Consider the following 14,296-nt stretch of genomic DNA (forward strand, 5'->3'; position numbering starts at 1 on the left):
CAAACATTGCATACTCCATTACCCGTTGTCCCAGTTTGAGGCTGTTGGACACTTCATGGCTTTAGCATTGTGATCTAGGGGTGCTGGTGGGAGTGCATGGGTTTCGCACTCGGTGTGAAGGAAACAACATGGAACAATCTCCACTTCAGGAGCAAATAATAACAAGGTAATGCCTCGCATGCCCCGAACTGTGCCTCTCTATTTGCACAACAAAGCGTAGAGCCTCCACAGCAACTGCTCTTTATCTCCGCTACACTGACGTTTTAAACATACTCTTTACCATGGACATCGCATCGCTCTTTTCTGTTAACAACAAGACCTTCATTATCACTGGTGGTGCTATAGGTATCGGGCTGATGGCTGCCGACGGACTAGTTGCAAATGGCGCCAATGTCTACATTGCCAGCCGTAACGAAGAGAACCTCAAGCGCGAGTCTGAGTGCCTGACAGCTAGTGGGCCTGGCAAGTGCCAGTACGTCGTCTGTGACCTTCTTGAGTATGACCAAGTCGAGGCCCTCGTTAGAGAAATAGCGCGCAGGGAACCAAATGGAGTCCATGTCCTCATCAACAACGCAGTCTTGGTGACATCAAAGCCATTTATTGAGCTGACCGAGTCAGACATGGTGTGCGACATTAACATCACCTTGCAGCGCCCGCTTACTCTTGTCCAAAAATTCCTTCCTCTGCTGCGAAAGACAGCTACTGACGACGATCCTGCGCGGGTTATTAATGTGACAAGTGTTGCTGCTATGACAGCCCTATCAGTTTCCAATACTTTGTACCCATCGTGCAAGGCAGGTTTGGCTCATATGACACGCGATCTGGCGCAAAAGCTTGCACCCTACAACGTCAACGTCAATGCTATTGCCCCTGGTCTCTTTGCCACAATACTATATGACCAGCAGAATGAGCTCCGCAAGAAGGCTGCTATAAGTGCCATTCCTCTTAAGCGCGTCGGACATAAAGCAGATGCTGCCTCTGCAATTATCTACCTTTCATCAACGGCCGGAGCCTATGTTACTGGGGCGATAATGGTCATCGACGGCGGAGTTCTGGTAAAGCCATGATCTATAGAATGCTTGATACTATATATGCTTCCACATACTTTTTCATATATAAATCAAATTGTATCTCAACCTAGTATTTGGAAGTAGGGTTCTTCAACTATTGCCTATAGGCTTCAAATTTCAATAGGCTCAATTTCTCACATTGGCTATTCAATTCTGTTTTCTTTGGCTAATCCCCTATAGAGGTAATACAGAGGTATTTATTTGCCTAGTAATTGTTTAAGCATATTGTAGCTACTGGCAATTTCAGTAAAATAACCATTTCACCCAAACTACTAGTAGCATCTTGGAAAAGTTTTAGTGATCATGATTTCTTTATAGTTGCATAACCATATCTATTATGATATTGACTTTTGTTGCCTAAAGATAATTAATCTCAAATATGCAATTTTTTTCTTTCTAGTTAAAATCATTTTACTTAAACTTTTCTAAGATACCAATAGCAGTTTGGGTGAAACTAAAAGAAAAATATTTGTATCTTAGTATTTATTAATAATACAAAAATACACTTCATACAATAATTAGTAAAATCTTTGCTAAAAATATCTAGTAGTAATAATCTGTTCTGAAAATGATAATTCAAATATCTAACTAAATTGTAAATATCTAAAATTTATATATCTATGAATACCCCCATATACTTCCTTATAGGGGGTCATTCACAATCACTAAACTAAGTAAAAAATAGCTACTACTTTTAAAACTTTTTATTCTTTTATTTTTTTTTTATGCTTCTACAAAACCCCTATTGGCATCCTAAAAAATTTCAGTTAATTTCTTATGACCCAGTCTCTATCTCAGTAGAAGCATATTAATTGTATATCAACTGAAATTTTTTAGGATGCCAATAGGGGTTTTGTAGAAGCATAAAAAAAAAATAAAAGAATAAAAAGTTTTAAAAGTTTTAATTATATTTGAATTAGTTTAGTAATTATGAATGACCTCCTAGGTAGAAAGACTATTTCAGTAAAAGTACTAAAAGTTACAAAACTCTTAGGTAATTGTTGAGTAAATAAGCAGCTATGAATAGCCTCCAGTGCCCTTAGCTAAAAATCATTATGTTCTTATCTTTTTACATAGTGAGCTATATCTGCCCTACTCCTGCACCGTTGGAATAAGTGGTCTCATCGGCCACAATACCACACTTGATGCTAATAGCATGCTTGCGAGTAGTAACCGCCTGTGATACTGCTGCATCAACTGCCGTAACGTGGCTATAAGGGATAGAATGTTTGTAAGGCCATTTTAGCGGAAACGTCACATATTGCTCAGTACCACTGGTATAATCTCACAGCGTCTCTCTTGACCCGTGTTCCCACTCGCATCGTCATTGATATTGGCGACGAAAGTTGAATATTAACGGGGCGTGAACAGTAAAGATTCCGCTATTTTCCACAGAGTGACCGCTGAGGTGCATACAATGGGGCTATCGTTATTGATTATGGGCGAAAAACGTGATGGAATTTGGTTGACCAAAGCGAATTACTACATTTACTCACAGACTATGCGGCCATCTGCATCGACAGCGGTGGGGCTGTCAGCGTATTGTATGCAGGTGGGTCGTCCTTAAGCACTGGGGACCGTGACGGCGGGTTGTATATAGGGAGGATGTCCGTCTCAATGCTGCGACGAGAGTAGTGGCTGGCAACAGGGGGCGGATACTGAACTGGCTGTGCGAATGCAGGATCGAGCACTGTTACATGCCTAAGTGGTGCTGGCCGGCTTTGTGGCAGCTCAGCCTGCCGTTTTGTTGCACGACGGACTATGCACCCACGCAGTACACCCCACAAGACGATAAAAGCAGGGATGATGAGGAACGCAATAAATATCATGTTGTGTTGGACCAGTTCCGTGCCACTAGGAATGGACGATAGGGATGATACGGGGGAAGAAGACAGGTGTTTTTAGAGTGGCATTTGGTCAGTATTTTGTGGCCGGGTATGGCTAATTATGTATTCACCTAGCCCATTACTCCTGAAACATGCATGAAGGCTGCGCTAATGTCCAGGCGACAATGTCGTTTCGGGCAAGTCATGCAATAGCCATCTAGCGCATGACACTGTGTAATCTAATCGGCGGTATTTGCAATCTATTAAGCAAAGTTTGTATTTACAGAAAACGCCTGAGCGTCTATGCCGCACGGGCCGAAGGCGGCGACGCAATGGCTGCCTCGTATGACGGCGGCTTGTTGTAGTTGGCTGGCGTGTAAACAGGAAGCTGGCTGTCCACACTTGACCGGCGGCGGTGGGCAGTTACAGGCGGGGGCAGTGTAATGTTTTCTTGAGGCAGCGGCTGGAAGATTTGGATTGTGCTGTTTTGTTGAAAGTGCTGTTGCGCTGCGCGTTTTTTCACGTACATCCGACCCCAGGACGACAGTATTATAAGCACGATAACAACGATGAAAATTACCAGGTATGCAGAGTAGTTTACCATAGTTGATACTAATTATAAGTGTAGCAGCGAAGCAGAGATGACCTGTGGCAAGAAAAGCCGCTGACAACCAGAGTCCTTTAAATAGACAGCTGCTCCTGGTTGCCCCACGATGATGCGGTCTTGGCACCAGCGTCATGCAGCATGAGAAGTGTGTTGGGCAAAACCAGAGAGAACAGTCCACAACTAATTAGAAAGTTCTTTTTATCGTGGGTTGATTTCCTGAGTGGTGGCTCATCGCGGAGCCGACTGCGCGCGGGTTTCCAAGCGAGCAGGCTATTTGTTTTGTGACTGCTTCGGACACTGTTGGCAGGGGATATCTGCTGCTGCTGCTGCATGCGCTGGTCTAGTACCTGTTCACTCCAGAAAAGAGAGGCATTCGTGCGAACAAGCCAGTGATATAATTCTGAGCTTCAAGCCCAGTGCCAAGCATCAGGAATGGCATGACAGCGGCAGCATGTATGCATCTCTTGTGGAATTAGGCTTCAGGACATTAGAGGCCCCAATCCACCTCGACTCTGCGCTGTTGTGTCAGTGGATAGTCGACGACAGATGGCCATGGGTGCTGAGCATATTTATTGCGGAATCCAGAAGAGGTGCTGATTGTCTGTGCTGAGATATTCAAAAACCAGCATGGATAAATCCCTATGGACTCATTGATTGTCGAGAACTGCACCATTGCCTAGGTTGGAGAACAGCTATTCACAGTACCTCTTCTCTATTCTGGTGTGTAGATTCTTGGCGGTGGAGCAATAATGCCACATGTGGGCATCAGAAGGTTGCTCTGTAGCGAGTATGGAGTAAGGGTTTTTTTCTCAGCGCTGTTTTGGTGTTGCCAGTTGAGCGACGTAGGAATAGACACCACAACCGCGTTTGCAGGAGGCTCGACATGTAAGTAGCCACTAAGTCCTGCGTTAGAAGTGTACTGCGGGTGACCTGACACTGCGTTCTGAGGAATCGGTAACGGGCCAGGAGGTTGGTGGTTTTTGGGTTTATGTGGATCGGGTTTAGCGCAGGCGTGTATTATCACTCCAAAGACGAATGCAGTGGCTGCGGCTGAAACAGCGTAAAGAGTTGTTACAAGTAACATAGGTTTATCTGCAAATATTTCCAGCTATCAACGTAGGTGAGAATGAGACGGTGGCGGCAAAGAGTCGGCTGCAACAGCACAGCTGTAGACAGCTTTTTTCGCTAATAATACAGCAGAGCACCGCTGGTCCAAGCTGCTCTTGCCCTGGCGGGCAATCTACAGGCAGCTCCGGCGGTGTACGATCTAGAACCAGCAATCACCTACCAATGGATCGGCCAAACAAGTCGTGATGGGCGCAGTTAGCGTGCTGAGGAGCGCACGCTGCTTCTCAATGCAATAGTAAAAGCAGCTTCTATAAGAATAAAGAGTAGGCTAAGAAAGCAATAATACAAAGCGCCAACCAGAAAATAAGGACTCTATGAAAGGGAGACTACGTGTTGAGATATGTCAGCGACCGGAAGCGTTTCCGCAGCGACTTTGAGCCCACCAGCTTGCGTGCCCACTCAATGTACGAGTCAACAGAGAGATCATTGAGCCTGTAGACCGAAGAGAAGCGGTAGAGCGGCGCGAAGAATCTTTCGATGTTGGCAGCCTTGTTCAGCTTGTTCAGGTTGGCCCAGTATACGTCGTAGTCCAACAGAGTGCCTAACGAAAGCTTCTGCCACTGGCCATTGCTGGGAGTGCGGGCGTAGTAAAAGACGCGGAAGGCGGGGAAGTACTTGGGGATGATGCTGGGAGAGATGGTCGTGATGCTCAGGCGCGGGATACGTGGCAGCACGAGCACACGCTCGAATTCCTTGAACAGGGTGTCGACAAAATCGCCAGGCAGAGCCATGCGCATGGTCAGATCGGTGGTGGGCCCAGAGCTGGCCGTGCTCATTTTCGACGAACGACACCTCGGGGTCGTCCTCCATATCAGCCCAGTCCGCGCTCGCCCTCTGTGTATGGTGCAATGGCAGCATCGGCTTGCTGATCGGCCGTGGTCTGGACCGAGGCAGACTTGGCGCCATCGGTTGACCACACATCACGGATAAGTTTGCCAAAGTACCCTGATTCCTCGTCGATCTCCCCTCTCCCACCATAGCCGCTGGTCCTTGACAGCAGCGGCAGGCTGCACAGTGGAGTTGACAAACTCCATCGGTGTGTTCGAGGCGATCCACTCGACTTCCTGGCCGACGAACGACCAGACGTCAACGTTGCTATGGCCATAGAGCTGGGCATGCACAATAGGCAGGTCGTATTCGTCATCGCTGCTCTCACTGGGCTTGCGGTTGAGATTGTTGGTTGCCACCGAGCGCTGGAGGCGGAACGACCTGTGTGACGGTGCGGGCGTAGCCATGGTAGCACGTGGGGCGGTAGTTGTCGCGGTTGGGTATTACATGGCCCATCAGAATCAGGTCGCGGTTGCGCTGGCGAGCCCGGCGGAGCTGGTAGCGGATCCACGCAAGTTGAGCCAGGCCCGGTGAGTCGTCGGCAGCGCAGCCGCCGACCTTGGCATTGGCGCGGTACCAGTAGATGGTATTGAGGCTCAGCACGGTGATGCCGCGGGGCTTGCGCACTGGCTTCTGTTTCTTGGGGGCTTTCTTGGGCTTTTTCATGCCGGCAATGCCAGCAGCAGCGCTGGTCTCGGCAGCTGAGGGATTTTCCCCAGCCTGGTCGTCGGGCACCGAGTCGCCATAGTCGACGACGTCCTTGGCAAAGTAGCCGCCGTAGCGGAAGGTGCGCATCTGGTCGTCGGGGATAAAGCCGTGCCACGCCTTGCTCAGCTGACGGTACGTCAGGCGAGCGCGCTTGTGGCCTGGGCTCGGCAGCTCGTTGTGCGGGCTGATGTCGTTGTTGCCGATGTTGGGGACCACGGGGATGGCCGGGAAGGCGTAGCGCATGGCGTCAGCGGTAATGTAGTTCTGCTCCACGATCTCCTCAAAGGTGCGAGGGATCTCGGCGTCGCTGTCGTGGCGGCCACTGTCGCCGGTCCAGATTACAAAGTCGAGCCTGTTGGCCCAGTTTGCGCGCAGGTACTCGGCGGTTGCATTGACCAGCGCCACAGGCGAATCGCACTTTGCCTCTGGGATTCCAAAGGGCCCCGTGTGGCCGTGGCCGTCGCGGTCGAATCGCTTCCATTGCTTGCTGCTGGAGTCGGCAATGCCGTCGTCCATCACGCGTAGGCTGTGGCGGGGGGAGCTCTTGCTGCTCGATGGCGGCTTGCGGTGGCAGCTCGAGTATGTGGTGGATCCAGGCCGGTAGTAGGGGTCGACGTGTAGATCTGTGATGTGCAAAAACCGGCCGACGCTCGAGCTGTTGAGCTGTGTTTCCGTGTTCGGCGGGCGATCGCTGGTGCTATCAAACAGCGCTATGAACCCGAGCGCAACAATTGCCAGCGCTGCCAGAGCCGTGATGGCAAGCACCATCCAGACGCCATGGTTAGTAGACGAAGGCAGCTGCTTTTTTCTGCTGCGCGCTGGAGGGCTATGCTGGGTAAGCAGCGGCGTGCTTTCGTGCACCTGTGAGCTGCCAGTCATTCCGGCGAATGAAAGAAAAAAAAAAAGAGGGAAACCGTGTGCCGCTAGGAGTACCGCAGATATCGGAGGATAATGAACGACAAGGAGAAACAAAAGGGATTGCGAGTGCCAGGAGAGAGGAAAGGGGCGTGTTGTTGGGAAGCGGTGGGGCAGGGCGCCTAGGCCTACATATATGGAAAGTGGACAGCGGCAGCACAGGCTAACATTGATGGGCTTCCGAGTAAGACAGTGAGGCGGAAGGCTGGAGAGGCAAAGTGGATATAAAACAATGCGGCGGCGGCCGTCAATGGCAGCCGGGGACGGGTAGGCCACTGCGATTCCCGCGTTTAACTGACCAGTCGCGCAATATTGCTGTGGCACGCCCAGTGCGCCAGTGGCCGAGATGTGCTGAGGAAAAATATCTTTTGGAATACGAAAATAATGTGGACGAGTGACCAGGGGGCAGCACCATCTGCGAGTCAGATGCCGGGTAGGTGTTTCACTGTAGCCGGCTGCGGGCCAGTGGGGCGGGGCTAATGGGGGACAGGGAAAGCAAATCGCGCCCCCCTCCTTTCCTTGACGTCAGAGCGCCTCCGGACACCGTCGTGGCAAGTGTATGTGCAGAGATGCGAGGTAGAGGTCACATTTAGTCTAGCAGTCACATGGGGCTCCAAAAAAAAAATTGGCTGCTGCGAGAAATCGAAAAGCCGCAAGTCACTCTGACTCCTTGATGCCGAGCTTGCGCTTCAGTCGGCGCACATCCTCGTCGACAGCCGCCAGCTTGCCAGCAATGGCCATAAACGAGTCGTTCTGGTACTGGATGACGTCAGATACTGCCTTCGGTGTTGGCCGCTGCTGCTGCGATCCTGCCTGGGCATCAGCCGAGCCTTGCAGCGACGCGCTGGACGCCAGCGATGCCGACACGTGGTGCTCAAGTTGGCCAAGACGCTCGGTCAGCACCTCGGCCGATGCCTCGACGCGCGACAGCCACGCCCAGAAGTAGTCGCTGGCAATCTGCGAGTGCACTCCCCGAGATGCGGATACGCCGGACTGCCTCCTCCGGCGAGGTCGTCGTGCTTGCGCCAGGCTTGCCAGCGGCAATGGCAGCGGCTGTGGCCATGGCAGCAGCGCTGTCCTTGTCCAGCCCCTGCTGCAGCAGACTCAGCACCGACGGGACTTGGCCAGGCTTGCTGCGCATGGCCAGCATCGCCCGCTGGCGAGACGCCATCTGCATCGGCGTCAGGCCGCCCTGCGACCACGACCCGTCGTCGGTGGCATGGGCGACTAGATTCGCTGCCTTCTCGGCATGCTTGACATCAAAGTTCACCCGTGTCTTGGCCTCGTCGACGCGCTCACCGGTCGCCCTTCAGCGTCATTTTCACCACAGACAGCTCCTGCATCAGGCGCTGCACCGTGCGCGATATATCTTTTAAGCCCCTCCTCAGTGTCGCTAACTACAATGCCCTCGCCAATCTGAACCTGCACCTGCTTGTGCTGCTCGATCTCCTCCAGCAGCTTTTGCATATCCTTGGGCAAGTCGACAAACTTTGTCTTTTTCGTAATGGCTGCAGGTGCAGTGGTAGTGGCAGTGGCAGCCACAGCAGCCCCAGCCCCAATAGCATGGCAGCACTCGACCCAAACGCCGGGGCTGCCGCTGGCGTCTTGCTACCAAAAAGTCCCTCCTCCTAAACCTGCCGTGGCTGTTGCTGCTGTCGATGACGATCCAAATAGCCCGCCGCCCGTAGTGCTGGTTGATACAGGCGCAGTGCTGGTTGATCCAAACAGCCCTCCTCCACCAGTAGACGTCGCCGCTTTGCTTGACCCGAATAGCCCACCTCCAGCAGCTGAGGTAACAGGTGCTGCGCTAGACCCAAACAAGCCTGTACCAGGAGTCGATGTAGCAGTGGCACTAGAACCAAACAGACCTGTACCAGCAGCCGAGGCAGCAGGTGCTGTGCTAGAGCCAAACAGGCCAGTGCCAGTAGCTGCCGATGTAGCAGTGGCACTAGAACCAAACAGACCTGTACCAGCAGCCGAGGCAGCAGGTGCTGTGCTAGAGCCAAACAGGCCAGTGCCAGTAGCTGCCGATGTTGCAGTGGTGCTAGATCCAAACAAGCCGCTGCCCCCCAGTCACCGCCGCCGCTGTGCTGCTCCGCCAAACAAACCGCCGCCGCTTGTGGTTGTAGCAGCAGGCGTAGTAGTGGCGCCAAACAGACCGCCTATAGCCGTAGGTTTTGCAGGGCTGTTTGAGCCAAACAAGCTGACACCTGAAGTGCTGCTGGTTGCTGCTGGGGCAGAGCCAAAGAGCCCGCCACCACCAGTGCCTGCTGTCGTGCTGGTGCTATTGTTACTGGCCGCATTTCCAAACGGCGATGCTCCAAAAGTCGGAGCGCCTGTTGCAGACGACCCAAAGGACCCAAAGGACATTGTCAGAGTATGTAAATCAGCAAGTGTGTCGAGGTGTGTGCAGCGATTCAGCAGAGGCGAGGAAACACGAAAACACAAGCCAGGCTTTTGCGCTTCACCTTTGCAAAAAAAAAGTACGTGTTGCTATTCAATGCAGCGATTACGCGATCAGCCCTAGCCGATCAGCAGGCACTCTGGCCGGAGCTTCAAGCCCGTAGAAAAAAGTTCACCCAGGCGCGAGTCTATCGCTGGCAGCCTTCCATTTCTCGCCTGCACAGCTTCAACTTCTGGTGTTTCTTTTACTTCTCGCATTTCGCCTTGCCTGGCTAGTAATCCCGCTGGTGCCCTCTTTTTCTGCTTCATTCAGGCTGCCTGTGTTTTCCAGCCATTTCATTTCACATCCACGCACGCATTCACCGGTTTCTACACCACCCCTAATTCAACACACTGCTCCGCCAATGGCTTCCACCACTGAGCATGTCCTGCCAGAGAGGCAAAAGAAGGAGTTGTAAGTATCGTGAGCCCAGAGGGGTGCGTATGGAGAACAGCCGTCACCATTGACTGCCCGCTAATTCCCCGTTGCTGCCCCCCACCGCGCATATATAGACAAAAGGCCATTCTCGATTTCATGCATACGCAGGGCTACACGGAGAGCCTGGCCGTGTTTGCTAAGGAAACGGGCAACGAGGGCTTCGTGGCAGACCCCAAGGACAGACACCACAACCTGTTGCCGAAAAAGTGGACGTCGGTGATCCGACTGCAAAAGAAGATCATGGAGCTGGAGTCGAAAATGTCGAAGCTACAGGAGGAGATCCGCTCTGGCGCCATCCGGCGGCCAGCCAAAACAAACGAGTGGCTGCCACGACCGCCAGCCCGCACACAGCTGACGCAGCATCGAGCGCCAGTCACACGTGTGCGCTTCCACCCGCAGTATCCGGTGCTGGCCACGGCCTCGGAGGACATGACCGTGAAGCTGTGGGACGCCGAGTCTGGCGATTTTTGAGCGGACCCTCAAGGGCCACACCAAAGCCGTCCAGGATCTGGCCTTCGATGCAAAGGGCGCAGTGCTGGTCACGTGCTCGGCCGACCTGACGCTGCGCGTGTGGGACATCGCCGACGACTACAAGTGCGTGCGCACACTGCATGGCCATGACCACTGCGTGTCGGCCGTGTGCTTCCTGGGCGCTGATAAGATAGTCTCCTGCGTCGCGGGACAAGACGGTTAAGATCTGGGAGCTGTCCACGGGCTACTGCATCAAGACGCTGACCGGCCACGCCGAGTGGGTGCGGTACGTCGCTGCCAGCGAAGACGCGAGGCTGCTGTGTACCGCGTCCAACGACCAGAGCGTACGCGTATGGGACGCCGGCTCGGGCGAGTGCAAGATGGACATGCGTGGCCACGAGAATGTGGTGGAGATTGCGCGGTTTGCGCCTGTTAGCGCCTACGTCTGCCTGCGGAAGCTGGCTGGGCTGCCGCCAGTCAAAGCCGCCCATGCACCCGCAGCAGCAACTGTAAATGGCACGAGTGGGACCGCAAATGGCGTTCCGCCAAACCCAGCCAACGCCCCCGGTCTGTTTGTTATGAGCGCAGCGCGTGACAAGACTCTTCGGCTGTGGGACTCAACCTCTGGGCAGCTGCTGCATACGTTTGTTGGCCACGACGACTGGGTGCGCGACTTTGTCTTCCACCCATCGGGCAAGGTCATGATCTCCGTATCCGACGATAAAACAATGCGCATCTGGGATCTGGCCACGGGTCGCTGCGCAAAGACGATCGAGAGCGCATCGCACTTTGTCACCTGCGTCGATTTCAGCGTAGTCAGTCCCTTGGTAGCGACAGGGTCGGTAAACACGGAGGTTTCGCTGTGGGAGTGTCGGTGAGTCCAATCTTCAAGAACAGCTCTTAATAAAGCGCCATGCCGCTATTTGCGCGGATTGCCCGGTATGTGCAGGACAGAAGTCGCGTACTTTGAATCATACTGACTCCCGCCTAAAAAAAACCCAGAGCCTAAAATGGATGTACATGTGGCGTAGCCCACTCTACAGCCAGCAAAGGTCGCATGGCACTAAAAAATATTTTTTCCTTTCTTCAGCCTGCATTTTGACCTACCACCAAGAATCGTGCTTTTTTCTTCGTTCCCCCTATTGGCTTTATATTGCTCTGAAGCAGCTCGCGCATATCAGAACAGAAATGGCCGACGCCTTGGCCAACATGGACCCACAGCACTGGTCAGTAGCCGACGTTACACGCTGGCTACGCTCTCGTGAAGCTGGCAACCACATTGCAGGCATGTCAGAAGGTAAGCCCTCTATACTCGACCTGCAACAGTGCCCTAGCGGTCAAATGCGCGAATGCAAACGAGTCTCTGCGGACAATTAGTACGGAAGCTAATTACGACCCTTAATTGTGTAGCCGAGTCACTGGCGGAGAATGGTGCTGGCAGTTGGCCGCGGTTGGAGCGCCCGTCGCTGGACGCTTTACAAGAAGGAGCCGACTTCACCGAGGATTTGGCGCAACAGATTATCAACTGCGTCAGAAAACCAGGCATAGGCTCGGACCTGGTATCCATTCAGCGAGAGATCCTTGAGCAGGGACTATGGATGGCCCGCAGCCACCGCACAATCAATACCATGCAAATGCTCCCGCTGGGATCCCGCGTGCGGCCAAAGAGAAGCACCCTGCTTTCGTACAGCCGATTCGGCACTGGGTATTTACAGTGGCCTGAGACCACAGGCGCACTCGAAGACATGCACGAGGGCCCGGACAGAAGCAGCTCTGAGTCAGCACCAGATGCACATGCATCCCGTAGCGCGTCTCCAGATGAATTTGTTGAAGGCGGCCAGATTAACTTCAACCAGAGGGAACATGCGCTACCCATTGATCAAGCCGGGCCTACTGAGACGCTGGTAGAAATATCTGCCCATGTGGAGATAGCAAATGAGCGCTCTGCTGAGCCTGCCGGTGCCGGTGCTACCGGATCCGGAGTTATCGAGTCTACAGAGCCCGTGGAGATGGAAGTGGTGGTGATCTCTGATGATGAGAGCGAAAAATCGGATGTTGAGCTCATGGAGATCGACGAGAACGCCTCCGTTGAGTCAGGAGGACAGACAGTGGCAAGTCGGCTGGATCAACCTCTATCGGATTCTGTACACCACAGCCTGAGTTGGAGTCTGGCGCAGGTGTATCAACACAAAAGCAACCTCTGCCATGCTCTGGTAATCCAACCCAGAGCACGCCCAGTGAATGCATGGCCGGTGGAGGACAGGCTGCATCTAACTCTAACCATCCATCCTCAGCTGCAATAGCTTTGGATCGTGCTGAGCAAGCGCAGTTCTTGGCAGAGTCTCCTGATCGAGAGCAGTCTAGTAGCGGCGTTGACGTACGTTCGGATGTTGTCAGCCAGCACCATGCGTCACATACACCAGTGCATGATAGTCCAGCAGGGATGCCTATGCTAGTGGCCGCGGAGCCCGAACAGCAGCCAGGCTCTTCTCTGAGTGTAGGCAACTCTGAGCCAGTTCTTGCCGTTGATGACACTGGTAGGCCGGACCAGCCTTCGCTAGCTGGGCATGAGCTGCCACTGACTGCAGATGCTGGGTGGACACTACTTCTGACCCAGCCAGCCTGGAGCCTACTGAGCCGCTATCGGAAAGCTCTTCGCCTATTATCCACACGAATGCAGATAATCAAACACCAACCGTGGTCAGCGGGGTTACTAACCAGGGCCCTGAGCAGCCTGCAGTATCTGACTCGGAGACCCACGCTTCTGAGCTAGCAATGGATACTGAGGCAAGGTGGACACCTATGCCTGCTCAGTCACTGAACATTGGAAAGCGCTGTATCTGCAACTCTACGATGATAGCTCTGGCTCTGACACCGAATCTGAACCTGGGACCCCACCTCGGTCTATTGCTTCACCAGCACTAGCAGCGGACACCACACCCGAAGTGAACATTGACACCACATCTGAAGTGGATATGGACATTTCTTTGTCGTCGGATAGTGATGAGGAGATGCAGGCGGCAGGTGGCGGAGATGGCTCCGAGCTGCCAATGTCGCCAGCACAGCCAGGTACGTCTGACGTACCAGCGGCAGTGGCGCCAAAGGCAAAGAAACGCATATTGCCTACCCTTGTCAGCAAGGATGTGCCACAGTTGGCAACTGGCAACCTGGTCGACTCTGACCCGCTCATATCTGACCAGGGGCGTGCGTGCCCACTTCTGCCCCGTGAGAAGGTCTGTGCTGCACTCGAGTCGGCCTTTGTAAACACCCCGGCTGCCAGGCTATTTACCCGTTCGCGACAGCCTCGTTTTCCGCCCAACGTTGAAGCTGCGCCAGGCAAGTTCAGCTCGCTTTACGCCGACAAGGATCTGGATGGATTCTGGTTTCGACGCTTTTCGGCAGAGACCCTGAGGAAATGGGCCCTTTCTAAGCGCCTGCAGCTGCGGACGTCGATGGAGCAAGTCCAGCAATGGCATTGGCGGTATATGGAGGCACGCATGGGTAATATATACAGCAGTGCAGGCAACGATGGGCTGGCGGCGACAGATGGTGAGGCTGATCCTATTCTCCCTGTATACGGTGAGTCTGGTTCAGAAGCCGAAGAATCAGACATGCAAGCCCGGCAGATTGAACACGAGATGCGGGAGGAGCAGGCGCAGTTGACAAGGTTGAATGAAACCAGGAAATGCCAAGCCGCGCGAGTGAGCAAGCTCATTGACCGTGCGATCGGGTCATTCATGCACGATTGGGATTGCAAAGAAATCCACTCTCTCTCGATCCAGGGCATAGGCTGTGGGGCCAATACATTAACCTGCGCGACAAGTTGGAAAAAGACCTGGAAGACTTGCGCTCCCGGCGTCTC

The 14,296-nt window shown here is 53.3% G+C and overlaps 1 protein-coding gene across 1 annotated transcript; it reads right to left on the bottom strand.

Moving 5' to 3' along the window:
- Positions 1–2,953: 2,953 nt before the first annotated feature.
- Positions 2,954–3,543, bottom strand: DL89DRAFT_156994 (uncharacterized protein; the record flags this gene model as incomplete). Its single annotated transcript, XM_040883621.1, has 1 exon — positions 2,954–3,543. A coding segment is annotated over one exon (384 nt), but the record flags the coding sequence as incomplete, so codon positions are not given.
- Between the last annotated feature and the right edge of the window lie 10,753 nt (positions 3,544–14,296).

Source organism: Linderina pennispora, assembly GCF_002104995.1.
Source record: "Linderina pennispora strain ATCC 12442 chromosome Unknown DL89scaffold_63, whole genome shotgun sequence".
NCBI classification, from domain to species: domain Eukaryota; kingdom Fungi; phylum Kickxellomycota; class Kickxellomycetes; order Kickxellales; family Kickxellaceae; genus Linderina; species Linderina pennispora.